General features: G+C 39.0%; 1 protein-coding gene across 4 annotated transcripts in view; it reads right to left on the bottom strand.

Moving 5' to 3' along the window:
• Positions 1–15,585, bottom strand: part of SMARCAD1 (SNF2 related chromatin remodeling ATPase with DExD box 1) — an 88,364-nt gene that overhangs the window by 63,032 nt on the left and 9,747 nt on the right. For all 4 annotated transcript variants that reach the window (XM_081051701.1, XM_081051702.1, XM_081051703.1 and 1 more), the window contains exon 3: positions 3,425–3,602. In XM_081051701.1, the coding sequence (XP_080907827.1) occupies positions 3,425–3,602 (178 nt within the window). The remainder of the gene's footprint in view (positions 1–3,424; positions 3,603–15,585) is intronic.

Genomic DNA, 15,585 nt, shown 5'->3' with positions numbered 1-15,585 from the left:
CTCAACTCACTATTTTACATCTTCTATCCCACCACTTAGGTGAAACTGTTCTAAGAGCAATAATATCCTCTAAAATGTCAAATGTGATTTTAAAAAAAACCTTTCATTGGCTGTCCCTTCCTGCTCGAAGAGGAGGGCGGCCCAGGGTTAAAACAGACAATAGCCAAGAATAAGAATGCAAGTGGGACCAAGGGACTCTAGCCTCAAGGACTGAGGCTAGAGCCCTGAATGGGCCAATGCATAGTTTTATTAGTTAGGTGGGAAAGTATAGGAGATAAAGCTTGTCAATCTCAAGATCTGTGAATCCCACACATTAAAATAGGAAACTGATTCAAGCCAATCACCCTTGCCTGCAGGCAGCTGAACCCTAAGTCTCAGGGTAAGTACTTCCCCAGGGGACAAAACCTTTATGCCTATGAATAGATGGAGAGCACACCACTGAATCACTTTCCTTGTAGGTTGTGGGAAGGAATGCAGCCACAGAGGCAGAGGCTCTCCTTAGCCGGGGGAATGAGGGGGGCTGTGCCCACCTCTATGAACCCTGTGGATTCTCCTATTGGTCCCCACTGGACTGCGCCTGGCTTGGGTTGCCCCTCCCCCCCGTGGGGAGTCTTACCCGTCATTGACTAACCAGCCATATTTTGGGGCCAAACAGGGAGACATAAGGTGCAAGCACAAAGATGAGGCAAAGTCCCTGAAAGGATCCGTTTCACAGACTCTCTTTCCTTTAGGGGCAGGTACAAGGAAACAGATGGGTAGGCTGCTGCGTGGCAACAGGTGGCCCCATTATACTGCTGACAAATCTCTGAAAATCTGATCCCACCTCCTGCCCTCACCTCATGGGTTCTACAACTTTATTACTCTGATTTTCCCTGTATCTCACTGCCTGTCCTTAAACTCTATAGACGGCTTTTCTTCCTTTGTTCACTTCCTTGATTTGCCCATGTTACCTAGGATTCTGTCATTATCTCCATTATTGTCTTCATTATTGTGGGCCAAACAATTATCTGGCCCACACTGTAGAAACAGTTAAGGTTAAAAAATCCTGGTAACCAAAATGGCCCATACATGGGTACTGATTATACCACGGAACATTCATACAATGCTGTACTATGAAGTTGTGAAAGAGAACAAGGATTTCTATGAACTGATATAATTTACGAGATATGTATACTGCTAAGTGAATAAAGAACAAATAAGTATACAGCAGGTGCCAAAAGAATGCATACACATTTTAAGAAAGGAAAACTGTATTAAAATTGTAATAATACATATATACCGATAACAAAAGATGAATACAAGTCACTTTTGACTTCTGCAATTACAAGTGCTCAAAGTGGTTACCGTCAGTGTCCAGACACTGATTACAGAGAACTACTACTTGAGCAACGTTGACCAAAGTGTCCGCTTGTATACATTTTTTTGGCACTCCTGGTATGCATTATTTTTTTATTACAAGACTTTCTTGGTGAAGGAATTAGTACATTATTTACAAACTCGTACTTTTGAGTAGCATTACTATAACAGCCATTACTGGGATTAACTGATAAAATTTAAATATGGACTGTATATTCGATAATAGTATTATACCAACGTTAACTGGGATTTCTGCATTTGAAATACTACTTTTGTAATGTGAGAGAACGACCTTGTTCTTAGTAGATAAATGTGAAAATATTAGAGGCAAAGGATTCAGTAATAATTATCATTATTATTTATGAAGGTGACAAGCAAGTATGGGGAAATGGGTGAATCTTTTTGAAAGAAATGCGGGAGTTATTATTTTTAAAACTTTTCTGTAAGTTTAAAACTCTTTCAAAATACAAAGTGGCTGGGTAGGGGAGGCCAACATTTGTTTTCCTCAGGATTAAACAAACAGGATCTTCATTTTTTATTCGAGAGTGAATTTCTGAATAAAGCCATGTTCATCAGGGCGTATATATATAAGAAGTTCATTTTAAGTGGAAATCCTCAGTTTGATCGTCAGCAGTCTTGATCTCTTGCTCATTCTTGTAATACTTTCTTCACTTAGCTTCTGACCACACAACCTTTTGACTTTCCCTTTCCTCAACGACTGTTCCTTCTTAGAACTCTACAGGTTTCTTCTCATTTCCCAGTTCCTAAGAGCCAGAGTACCCCTGGCCTAAGTCCTTAACCAAGAGATCTCTTTTCCAGCCATACTACCATCCCTTAGTGATTTCAACTAATCATATGGCTTTAAATATCAAATCTATATTCTGACAACTCCTAAAATTAGGGATGTAACCTAGACCTCTCCCCAGAACTCAAATGTCACAAATTCAGTTGCCTACTTGACATCTCTGCTTATGTGTTTCAGTCTTCTCAATCACAGCTCATCTAAAGTAGCTCCCCTACCACACCCAAGTCTTCCTTATCTCAGTTAATGGTAACTCCATCTTTCTAGTTGCTCAGACCAAAAACTTTAGGGTCATCCTTAACTCCTTTCTCTCCCACCACACATGAAATCCATCAATAAATCGTCTCTGCTCTACCTTCAAAGTATATGTAGAAGTTTACCACTTCTTACCATTTCTTCAAGCATTAGCCACGACTAAACCTCCATCATTTCTCGCTTGGGTTATTAAAGCAATATTAGTGCTTCTACTACTACACCCCTACATTCTCAAAGACCTTTTAAACATATGGCAGATAATTTTACTCTTCTGCTCAATACACTCCATTAGCTCCCATTCATTCAGAATAGAAGCCAAACAGCCTATGTATGTACGGGCTTAACATCCCCCGTCCTTCCTTACCTTGGGGCCTCAGGACCTTCACTCTGCATCATGTGCCCCCCCCCACTTTGCTCAAAAATGCCAGGCATAATAGCACTTCAGGGTCACTGAATAGGTTATTCAAAATGCCTAAATACACTTTCTTACCCCCTTCAGATAGATCTTTGTTTAAGCACAGGTCTTCTCAATGAAGCCTTCTACCAACTGTGCTCTTTGGAAACCACACCCCTACCCCAGGTCCTGAACTCCTTATCTGCTTTCTCTTTTTGCTCACAATATCTGTTATTTGACATACAGCAATTTTTATTCTCTTTCTACCTGACTACAACACAAGCTCTGTGCTACGACACAGAATGTGTCCCAAAAATATTAAAATTATTAGATTCAAGAATAAATGATAAAGCAGTTAGAGGTAATCAAAGGTAGTTGTTAAAATAATTTTTATATCTATGGAGTGTTACAAAAATTAAATATCTGCTCTCACTAAACTTAACTGAAAATCACTATTATCCAGAAACACACACACACACACACACACAACACCTCTACCTTTCTAAGTTAGGAAAAAATAACCAAGACATAGTAGGGAAAAGGAAATCAAAATATTTCAAATGAAGTAACTTTTTCTCCCATACATGCAGATATATTGAATCTATTAAGCTGCTTACACGATAATCACTGTGTCTTTGCTGAATTTTGTCTCTTGAACCGTATTGGAGCAGTTTGGGGAAACAATATCTTCACTATCAGAAGACAAATCAATATACTGTATTCCTCCTTGATTCTTGAAATATGATATACTTCCTTTTCTTTCATTTACTGGAGCTTCTGGAACACTAGAATCTTCTGCAAAAGAAAAAAGAATGAAGGCATTTGGAGCAACTTAAAAATAAAACAAATTATTTTTGATAATTAGAATAATGTGCTAAAAATATTTAACTTCACTCACTGTTTCCATTCTATAACCAAAAATTTCTACTACTTTTGAAAGAAAAAATTACTAGTCTACCAGGGCTGGTGTTAAATGATTTTCCATTTCACACATTATTTACTAGCAAGACCCTGCTGAAAACTGCAAAACAGAGGTTTGTATTTTATATGCTAATTCTGTTCTCTCTGTCCTTTTATTTCCTAGTCTAGTTCTTGCCTAAGAGAACATGGACACTAGAGACCAGAAGACTTGAATTTCAATCCTGTCTCTTAGCTAAGCTACTTAATCCTCTAAGCCTCACTGTCCTCACCTGTAAAAAAGAGATGCTAATAACCTCAGGGCTAATAGCACATGAAATTGGATGACATATATTAAACATGTAGTTCAGTATTGGCACACAGCCAGTATCCAATAAACATTCTCCTATGTGATGGTGGTATTATAAGCTGAATAATGTCCCCTCCAAAATTCCTACTCTATTTCTCCGAAAATAAGACCTAGTCAGACCATCAGCTCTCATGCATCTTTTGGAGCAAAAATTAATATAAAATCTGGTATTATATTGTTACATTTTATATTATATTATATTATATTATATTATATTATATTATATTATATTATATTATAAGACTCAGTCTCATTTTACCTGGTCTTTATATTAATTTTTGCTCCAAAAGACGCATTAGAGCTGATGGTACGGCTAGGTCTTATTTTCGGGGAAACACGCTATGTTGAAGTTCCAAATCCCAATACCTCAGAATATAATGTATTTGGAGATAGAGCCTTCAAACAGGTGATTAAGTTAAAAAAAGAAGCCCTTAGGGTTGGGCCCTAATCCAGTATGAATGATGTTCTAGAGACAGACACTAAAGATGTGCCTGTATAGGGAAAGGCTATGTGAGGACACAGCAAGGAGCTGGCCATCTGCAAGCCAAGGGAAAGGCCACCACACCTACGAGAAAATAAATGTCTACTGTTTAAGTCACCCAGTCTGTGGTATTTTGTTATGGCAGCTCTCATAAACTAGTAAAATTGGCATCATTTGTCCAAAGAGGTGTATTCTACCAAGGTCTCCTGTAGGGAAGCCTCGCCTCTGCATCTTCCCAGAAAGAACAAGATAACACTAATGCAGCCACAGACATACAAACTTGCCAATACACAGAACAGAATGTTCTACTGATACTTGCTTGTTCTGCTAATACTTGCTTGTATAGACAATTATTCTAAGACTGTATATAAACCGTGTGTGAAATAAAGACTGTGCCACTGCTCCACCATCTGTGGACAGTAGACCTCCCGATCCCAGCTTTCCACTCGCCTTATCTTTTCTTTATCTCTTCGCCCTTCCCCCCTCAGGCCGATCCCTCCTGGCCACTGGGGCCATGGCAGCCTCCTCTCACCAAGGGCTGAGTTTCAAAATTATTCTCCTTTCTCCTAGCAAACCACCATTCTCCCTTATATATTCGAGAAAGAGGTCAGATTTAAAGAACTCACATTAAGGTAAAAGTATTATAGTCAGGACCTTGGTATAATGAAAACAGTATACTTTAAAACGCAATGTTCAGATGACTCTTTTAGTTCAAAGGTATTGATTTAAAAAAACAATAGCTGCCATTATTTACTTCCTCAGTGAGTATCAAGTCCTCAGGTGAAACACAAGCATTTTCAATCCTCACAATAACCCCTTGGGCATACATTATACTACCATTTTATAGATAAACCCAGATGTGAGGAAGCAACTTGTTCAAAGTCTTGTAAGAGAAAGTAGAGATATGAAATTCAAACCTGAAGGAAAATCTAAAAATCCTTCTACCCTAAAACTCTTAGCTTCTCCTAATGAGGCTCATGAGCCATGATGATAAATAACATCAACCAAGGCCCACATAGGTCTGGATGACACTAAAACAATGACATTTCTTTACTTCTTACAATGAAGTCCCATCAACGCTATGAAAAAGCAAATCAGATTTTTTCCAAAAGAACAATTTTATAAATGTTGAGTCTGCCCTGGGTTAAGAACTCTGCATTGCAACAAGTCACAGCTACATGTTAACTGCCATAAATACGAAGACATTTACAAATTCTGATAATTATGTAAATTAACAAAATTGCAATACAACTCCTATATAATAACTATAAAGGTACTATGGATTCTGCTTTCACAGTGTTCCTGATATATTACAAATCATACATAGAACTAAAAATTTAATCTTTTACTGTATCAAAAATTTGACCTAAAGCTAATGCATATCACCTGAACACTTCAACGATGGTGTCTTGCTTTCTTATGAAATTTCAAAAGAGTTATGGAAAAATGATTTGGATCGTCTTTTCTTCAAAAAGTGTCTTTAGGGCGGACGGCTGGCTCAGTTGGTTAGAAGGCATTGCTCATAATACCAAGGTCACCAGTTCGATTACCATGGGCCAGTGAGCTGTGCCTTCCACAACTAGATTGAAAACAACGACTTGACTTAGAGCTAATGGGTCCTGGAAAACCACACTGTTCCCCAATGTGCCCCGCCCCCCCAAAAAATAGAAAAATAAAAGGGGGGGAGGTTAACTAGAGAAAGCAGGAGGGACATATAAGGAACTAGCATACTAAAAATAAGAAAAAGTGGGCGGCCAGGTGGTTGGAGCACCATGCTCCTAATGCCGAAAGACACTGATTCAACTCCCACATGGGCCAGTGAGCTGCGCCTTCTACAGCTAAGACTGTGAACAACAGCTCTCCCTGGAGCAGTACTGCTGTGCTGCCATGGACTGCTGCGAGCTGCCGTGGGCTGCTGTGTGCTGCTGTGTGCTACCGTGAGCTGCCAGTGGCCGCGCTGGCTGGCAGCTGTGAGCGGCAGGCAGCCAGCGAGAGCTGCTGTGAGCGGCTGACCAACGATTGACGAACAACTGTCTCTGCAAGATGGAGCGCAAGGCTCATAATACCAGCATGGGCCAGGGAGCTGCGTCCTTCACAACTAGACTGAGAAACAGCGGCTTAAAAACTGCGGTTGGGGGTGGTGGCGGGAATGGGGTGGGGTGGGAGGATGGGGGAGCGGGGACAAAAAAAAAAAGGAAAAAATATTCTCTTTATATGAATAATCTTTTCAAGCCTAGCCATTTAAATGCCTAAGTGCTTGGGGGGTGTCTAAAAATTCTGTGATATTAAGAGGACTAGAGTTTCTTGAACTTGACTATATATTCACCTTTTCTATGATATTCTCCCTTTACTTCATACAGATTACAGTACAAAATATATTTGGTGAACATATACACCAGTTTTTAAAACTAACCTTTAGTATGCTTAGCTAACAAGACAAAAATAAAGGAAAAATCTGTCTTCCTCTCTGTCATGTACTCAATTACTTAGAGCTTTTATTAGATATATAATACATACCACCAAAATATATATATTAAACATGTATACTGCACTAAACCAAGTGGCACTGCAGTAGACTAACTGGCAAGTGACTAACAGATAATATGGGAGGGAGGAGGTCATAATACAACAGTATTTTTGAGAAAATATCAGCTAAATATCAACATCTGCATAACTGTAATTTGTTGGTAGTTCTTTCAAGTAAAAGTGGTGTTCTGTGAAAAAACGGTAAGTTTAGCTCACAACTCAAAGCAATCACTCAAATGCTTTCCCTTGAGAACACTGTATTTCGGTATTCAGTAAAGGGTAGCTCACATTTGTTTCACAAAATACTATAAAAGTACATATCAGTTGAGGTCTACTAAAACTAATTTTTACTGCCTCATCAAGAATACTCTTAAGTGAAACCGGGATTTAACAAATTGTAAGAATACAATGACTACACAGCTTGGAGTCTCAGCCTTGATTCGTGTTAAAGCACCAGCAATTTTACCTACCATTGCTTTTGCACCATCAGTGCAAATATCGACATAGTGAAAAGAGCAAGTAATGTCTTATTATTATTATGAAAATTGTTATGACCTCAGGGACCCCAAAGGTTTACAGACCACACTTTGAAAACTAATGGGATGCAGTAAGAGCTTGTTTATATAAAATATCAACATTCCAAAATAGTCAATATTCTAGAATTTGAATAGTGCCGAATGCTTAGATTTGTTTGGACTATTTTTGGAAGTAAGCAACAGCAAAAAATAAATCTAAGATATTCCTGACACAATGATGCTTTTTGACCCACAGCAAATAAGCATTTCCAAGTAGTAGCACAAAAGAGACAAGGAAACAAAACAGAAAAATACAAAAATGAAGGTAAGAAAGGTGAAAAGGAAAAACAATTAGGAAAACATCGGCTACTACTCAATTCTGACATTTGCTGAATTCCTTGTGTTTAAGGCACTGTACCAGGAGGAAGTGGATATAAAAGAAAAAAAGGCACGTTATAGTTCCACTTGCTCTAAAGAAACAAACATAAGAGCTAAGTAGCCAAGTACACAAATAACTGTTCAGACATAATCTATGCACCGACAGGAATAAATAGCATGCTATAGGAACATAAGGGAAAACAGTCTGTCCTTTCATACAAAAACAGTTAAAAAGCCTATTTTGTTTTAGAGATACAAAATGATACTTCCTCTTCACCAAAGGTAATAGAACCAACATTACTAGCATATCCAAGAAGACTCCATGGATCCAGGGAGTAATTTCAAATTAAATTCCCCATTAGTGGGGTGCACAAGAGAAAATAATTTTACGTTACAAATTTTTCCAGTATGCTGTACCCATTCTCATATCTAAGTCTACCATGAAACAAAACCATATAAGCTTGCCACTGATATCACATTTCCAAGTGGTCCAAGGACTACTCAAAAACAAAACAAAACAAAACAAAACAAATCACTCCTGGGAGATTATGAGTTCAAACAGAAATAGTCTAAATCAATTTGATAATCATAAGTAGATTTCCCAAAGTGAAATGAAAATACATAAACCTCTATACCTATAGGCAGACTTACAAAAGTGTGCCATTTTTGATATTTGAATTGTGTATTGCCCTACATGGTTCAATTCTCTAACATGGCAACCAACTTTCAAGGCTGTTCCTTTGAATACCAAGTAAAACAGATCATATATTTGCCCTTTTAAAAGGCTTATTACTAAAACAATAGATTGTAAAATCTGGATAGTCTTTAACTTGAATGTCATACTACTTTAGACTCTTATAAAGGAAACATCAAACTATCTTTCTGACGAAAGCTCTAGAAACAAAGACTACATTGAATACAAGATTGAAGAGTAGTTTCTAACAAAATGTTTCAGGTTAATCCAAAAGGAAAGATAAAGATAGGTAGAAAAAAAATGGAAAGGAAAAGTAAGTCATGCTATTAATATTGGACAAAGCAAAAGTGTTAAACCTAGAGAGGTACTTTTTTAATAACAGAATTCGTATCTAAAATAAAAATATAACAGACATATATCTCAACTGAATACTAATAATGTAATGTTACACTACTGGATATATAAACACTACAGAACATATAAGGCAAAAAGTTAACAGAGATAAACATGAGGCTTTAATTATCTTTTCTAAGCTCTTAATAGAGAAGAGAGCACAAAAATAATATATAAGACAGTGTTTTTAAAACATTTGTAATCAGAACCCACTTGTAAGAGACACATTTTAGATTATGACCCTAAACACAGAAATCCTAAACACAGAAATTGTTAAAGTCACATAACTCAAACAAAAGTTTCAGAAGCTTTGGGCTGGCTCGGTGGCTCAGGCTGTTGACGCTCCATGCTGCTATCTCCGCAGGCTGCCGGTTTGATTCCCACATGGTGGGCTCTCAACTACAAGGCTGCCGGTTCAATAACTCCAGTCCTGCAAGGGATAGTGGGCTCCGCCCCCTGCAACTAACATTGATCACGGCACCTTGAGCTGAGCTGCCACTGAGCTCCCGGATGGCTCAGTTGGTTGGAGCGTGTCCTCTCAACCACAAGGTTGCTGGTTCGACTCCCGCAAAGGATGGTGGGCTGTGTCCCCTGCAACTAACAACGGCAACTGGACCTGGAACTGAGCTGCGCCCTCCACAACTAAGACTGAAAGGACAACAACTTGAAGCTGAACAACAGCCTCCACAACTAAGATTGAAAGGACAACAACTTGTCTTGGGGGGGAAAAAAAGGCCTGGAAGTACACACTGTTCCCTAATAAAGTCCTATTCCCCTTCCCCAATAAAAATCTAAAAAAAAAAAAAAAGTTTAAAAACACAAGTTTCAGAAGCTTTACTGTAAGTGATATACAAGGTGTGATAAAAAAATACAGCGAATGTTTAAAAAAAATGTATTGCAGTAAGACACACTGTCGTTAATCCCCCTCAAAATATTCCCTCTTACTTTGAACACACCTATCTCATTGTTCTTGCCACTTTCTGAAGCAGTTCTGGAAGTCCTCTTTCGGGAGTGTCTTTAGTTGCACTGTCGTGGCTGCCTTGATATCCTGAATCATTTTGACTTTGGGGAAGAGCCAGAAGTTACACGGTGCGAGATCTGGTGAATAAGATGGATGAGGACACACCATAATGTTTTTATTTGACAGAAATTGCCGTATACCAGAAATGATGTGTGAGACGGAGCATGATGGAGGATGATTTACGGCACACTTTTAAAATACAGCTTCCTTCAACCGTAGCTCACACCTGACTGACTGCACCGAACAAGCTGAAAGTTGTCACACTGTTACTAAGGTTCAAAGCGTCACTCCCATATTAAAGATCCCTGCGTTTCTGTTGGATGGCACTCGGCAGCAGCATTCACCATATTTAGTCATCACAACAGAAAGGCTCTGTGTATAGCAATTTCTTTCAAATAAAAACATTTTGTGTCCTCATCCACCTTATTCACTAGATCTGGCATCATGCAACTTCTGGCTCTTCTCCAAAGTCAAAGTGACCATGAAAGGTAAATGTTCTGAATCAATCTACGACATTCAGGCAGCCACTACAGCACAACTAAAGACACGAAAGAGGACTCCCAGAACTGCTTCAGAAAGTGGCAAGAACGATGGGATAAGTTTGCTGGGAGCAAGGGGGAATATTGTGAGGGGAATTAATGGCAATCAATGTCTCTTTTACTATAATAATTTTTTTTTAATTTAAACATACACAGTATTTTTTGATCATACCTCATAATTTGATAATTTTCTATTTATTCTACTCCATTAAAAATTAGTTATATGTATTTAGTCATGACCCAAGAAACTGACTTTATAATTATTATTCATAGTGAAATGTGATACAAATAAAAACTCATGTTATTGGCATATCATTATATCTCTACGTAAATTATGTTATGTCTTTCTTTACAGTACTCTACTTTTACAAAAATGGTCTATTAAGCCACAAAGAAAATCTCAGTAAATTCACTTAAGAAGTACTACATACCACATTCTCAAGTCACAAAACAGTGAAATTAGAAGTAAATGTTACTAAAAACACTGCGGCAAATTTCAGCTACTTAGAAATTTAAAGAATAACCATAGAAACCACTTATTTAAAATTTTTGGTCAAAAAGGAAGAAAAAAAGATCCATATTAAAATCTACTGTCTATATATTATATATGTGGTATATATAACATATATATGATAAAACTATAAGAATAAAAATAACGTGACAAACTAATGTTAAGATTGAAGAAAGACTAATGGTCTATAAGATGCAAATACACATGTGAATTTGGACTATAATGATGAATTTTCAAATATAAGAAAAAAGATTTGGGCCAGCCCGGGGGCTCAGGTGGCTGGAGTGCCATGTTCCTAGCTGAGGTCACTGGTTCGATTCCCACATGGGCCGGTGAGCTGCGCCCTCTACAGGTAAGATTGTGCACAACGGCTGTCCCTGGAGCTGGGCTGCAGTGAGCAGCCAGAGGTCGGCGTGAGCTGCAGTGGGCTGCCGTGTAGTTCCGCGGGCTACCATGTGCTGCCTGGAGCGCCGGTGGCTAGCATGGGTGGCCAGCAGCCAGCATGAACGGCTGTGTGCTGCCGTGGGCTGCTGTGTGCTGCCGTGGGCTACCACGTGCTGCCATGAGCGGCCGGCAGCCATCGTGAGTGGCCAGCAGCTGCCGAAAGCTTCCGTGAGCTGTTGTGAGCGGCCAACCAGCTACCGAATGCCTCAACAGGGGGGAACACAAGGCTCATAATACCAGCATGGGCCAGGGAGCTGTGTCCTGCACAACTAGACTGAGAAACAGTGGCTTGATCCATTTAAAAAAAAATTTGTCAAAAAAAATTCTGGGAAAACTGACTAGTAAATGACAAATAATGAGTGAAAGAAGGAACAATCACCCTCTCTTTAGTCCTTATAACAAAAGAAATTCCAAATGAGATTTAAGGTTAAAAAAAAGTCAACATAAAACTGAAATTCACATCCATCAGTTTCACTATCAAAAACAAAACAAAACAAAAAAACCAACAGAAAACAAGTGTTGACAATGATGTGGAGAAACCAGAACCCTGTGCGCTGCTGGTGGGAATGTAAAATGGTATAGCTGCTGTGAAAAACATGGTGATTTCTCGTATGATCCAGCAGTTCCATTTCTGGGTAAATACCCAAAAAGAACTGAAAGCAGGGTGTCATGCAGGGTCTCTGGTCCCACTCCCCACACAAGAACGCAGGACATGGTGAGACCAAAAAGGTATACCAATGGAGCCATAGATAAGAGAGTCATACCACTATATTCTCGTTGGTAGGTGGGTTGGAGATACAAAAGCAAAGATCTGCCAGTACTTCAACAAGCGGTCTTTCTGCACCTCAGTCTCACGGGCGGCTGGGCCAGACACAGGAAGTAGGATCCACACAATGCGCAATTTGCAGTCCGCTTTACTGCTTTCCAACCAACCAATCAACCACCACAGCCCCGGCAGTTATATCAGTGGCAAACTGGCTAACTGGTCACAACTGACAGTCATCTACTACCGGAGCCAGCACCTTTCCAAGTGAGGTCGAGAGCCTGGAAACTGCTCTCTGGGACTCGGTCCCCACACAGGGTTTCAAAGATATTTCTGCACACTCATTTCAAAGCAGTGTTAAGTCACAAGAGCCAAAAGGTGGAAGCAATCCAAGTATCCATCTATGGATGAGTGGATAAATAAAATGTGCTGTATACATACAACGGAGTATTTTTTTAACGTTAAAAAGGGAGGGAATTCTGACATATGCACAACATGGATGAACCTTGAGGACAGTATGCAAAGTGAAATAAGCCAGTCACAAAAAGATAATCCTGTATGATTCCACTTTTATGGTATTCCCAGAGTAGTCAAATCATAGACAGAAAGTACAAGGGTAGCTGCCAGGAGCTAAGGGTAGGAGGCAATTGTTTAATAGGTAGAGAGTTTCAGCTTTGCAAGATGAAGAGTTCTAGACTGATTGTACAATAATGTGAATGTACTTAACACTCCTTAACCTGTACACTTAAAATTAGTTAAGATGGTAAGTTTTGTTGTGTATATTTTACTACAATTAAAAACAAAGTCAGCACAGATATGCTAGAAGGAAATATGGATGAAAATATTTATGTGGTAGTAGTGAATGCCTGTCTGATCAAAAGCCTTCAAGAAAAGGATAAACCAATTGACCACATAAAAATATAAAATTTCTCTACTGCAAACAACAAAATGGAAAGTGGTCTCTGATCAGTTCCTATCCAACTTGACTTCTCTACAACATTTTACAATGTTCACTACACTCCAAACTGGAACTCTCTTTTTTCTTTAGCTTCTAGGCCACTATCATTTCTATAACTATTCTAGTCATCCTTTGTATCTGTCATTAGTTTCCCTTCGTTAAACCATCATTAAATGTTGATATTTCTTACTGTGCACCATGCTTAGAACATTTTTTCTTAACTACCACAATGATTCCAAAATTGATTTCTTAGATTCCAACCACTCTCTGAGCTCCAAACTCTGATATACAAACCCTCTATTAGACTTCACTACTGAAATGAGGTAACTCAAACTCAACGTGTTTTAGTGTCTTCCTCCTAAAAGTACTGCCTAATTCAGTTGATAGTGTCAATCACCCAGCTGTCTAAGCCAGGAACATTTACCTTTAAACCTCACCAAATACCATCAAATATGTCATATAAAACTGCCTAAACTGCCTCCTGTCATCCTAACTATCATTCCCCTGCGTTTAGCTTCAAATGCAATAGCTTCATTAATGGTCTTCTCATAATGAAATGCTCTACAGTCTGTACCAAATACAGTCCATTCTCCCTTACATAGCATAAAAGGTCCCTAACACCCCAGCTAGTTATATTTCTCTTTTCAGCTTCATCTACACTGCCCTAAACCTCCTCTTCCAAAGATAACCTCCCCCTTCCCACACGCAGCACAGACTCTTCAAGCAACATATATTTTCATCCCATGTTCACTGAATAAGCAGTGATTCATTGGTTAGGGTCCACTCAAAAAGTCATCTCTCTGTAACTTTTCCTAAACCTCCCAGAAAGAATGAACGATCATTTGTGAATTGGACTGTCATCCTACACTACTTAATATCTTCCCCTATGAGTTACCATATTGTACTTTCAACTGTATATTTACATGTCCTTTTCCCCAAGTGCTCCTTGCATATTATAGTCTAAAGGAAACACAAGTACATCACGTTAGGTAGTGATAAATACTATATAGAAAAATAGAACAAAGCAGGGTGTAGAGGAGATGCTATTCCAGAGAGAGTGATCACCAGGCAGCCTTCTAAGAAAGGTAACGTTTCACTAAGCCCTAATGAAATGAAGAAGCTGAGAGTTATATGCAAGTATTAGCAGAGCCTTAGAGGCAAATAAGCTCATGGGAAGAAAGAAAGATGGACTGTGCTTGGTATACTCAAGAAACAGTGGCTATGGCATAGTAACTGAAGAAGAATTGGCAGGAAATAAAATCTTAACTTATGTTAGGTAAATAAAAGATTAGCTAAAGGAGTGTTACAATTTTTAAAATTTTCATCCTATAAGCTGATTTAGACCCTTACACTCTTGTAAATGTGCAAATATAGTATTATTCCACAATGAAAAAATATGAAGTTACCATGTGATAAAATAAGATCAATACTCATATCTTGATAATTCTCCAATAACATATTCAGTCCTGATCTTAAACCCAACTTCAGAATCTTATCTCCACAGCCCAAGGCCGAACACTCAATTCAACATTCGTGTCCCCCATGCTAAGTTTAGTTGTCTTTGGTCTATTACAACATGCTAGTTTGGGACAGGATCTTTGATTTTTTTCTTGAATTTTTAAAGGCATGCTGCAATGGCTAACAATGGGTACTTTACACCTATTCTGATGTACAAAACTACCATTTTTTCCCCAATGGACTAAACTAAAATTTTTATCATTCATTTTATATTATTTCTACCAGGAATCTAGTTTTAAAGTGTCGTCCGTTCTCACTTTAACAATTCTCGAGAGATGACATCATAGAAATGGCGGCATAATGTGAGCCTCTTGAAATCTCCCCTGGAATTTACAACAAATTGCACAACTATAATTCCACAAAGGACTCCCTGCACAGCAGACAGGCAAGACAAAGAGACATGTAACTGAAATAGTGTAAAAGTGAGCAAAGTGGATGAGCAGGGGAGGGAAGTAGGAAGTGGGGAGACACAGGCCACGCAGGCGCAGGATGAAGATCTAGCTCAAAGCTCTGAGCTCCCTGCATTCCAGAGCTACCGCAGCCACGGGGAACTGCTAGGGCTCCGCTTACGGCCCACAGTCCCGCCTAAGGGATCAGCATATATAACACGGCTGAACCCAACGCTCATGGCAGAGACCTCGGAACAAAGATTGAGGGAAGAAGGGTGAAAACGGCAGTTTAAGCCCTCACTGCCAAGCAGAGGACAGAAGGTTTAGGCACTGAGCCTAGCCGTCCCGTCCTCACCCTCCCAGAGTTTGCCCTACCCCCAA

Source organism: Rhinolophus hipposideros (assembly GCF_964194185.1).
Source record: "Rhinolophus hipposideros genome assembly, chromosome: 1".
Classification (NCBI taxonomy): Eukaryota; Metazoa; Chordata; class Mammalia; order Chiroptera; family Rhinolophidae; genus Rhinolophus; species Rhinolophus hipposideros.
The sequence above is the reverse complement of the archived record's forward strand: the minus strand, read 5'-3'. Positions and strand labels throughout refer to the sequence as shown.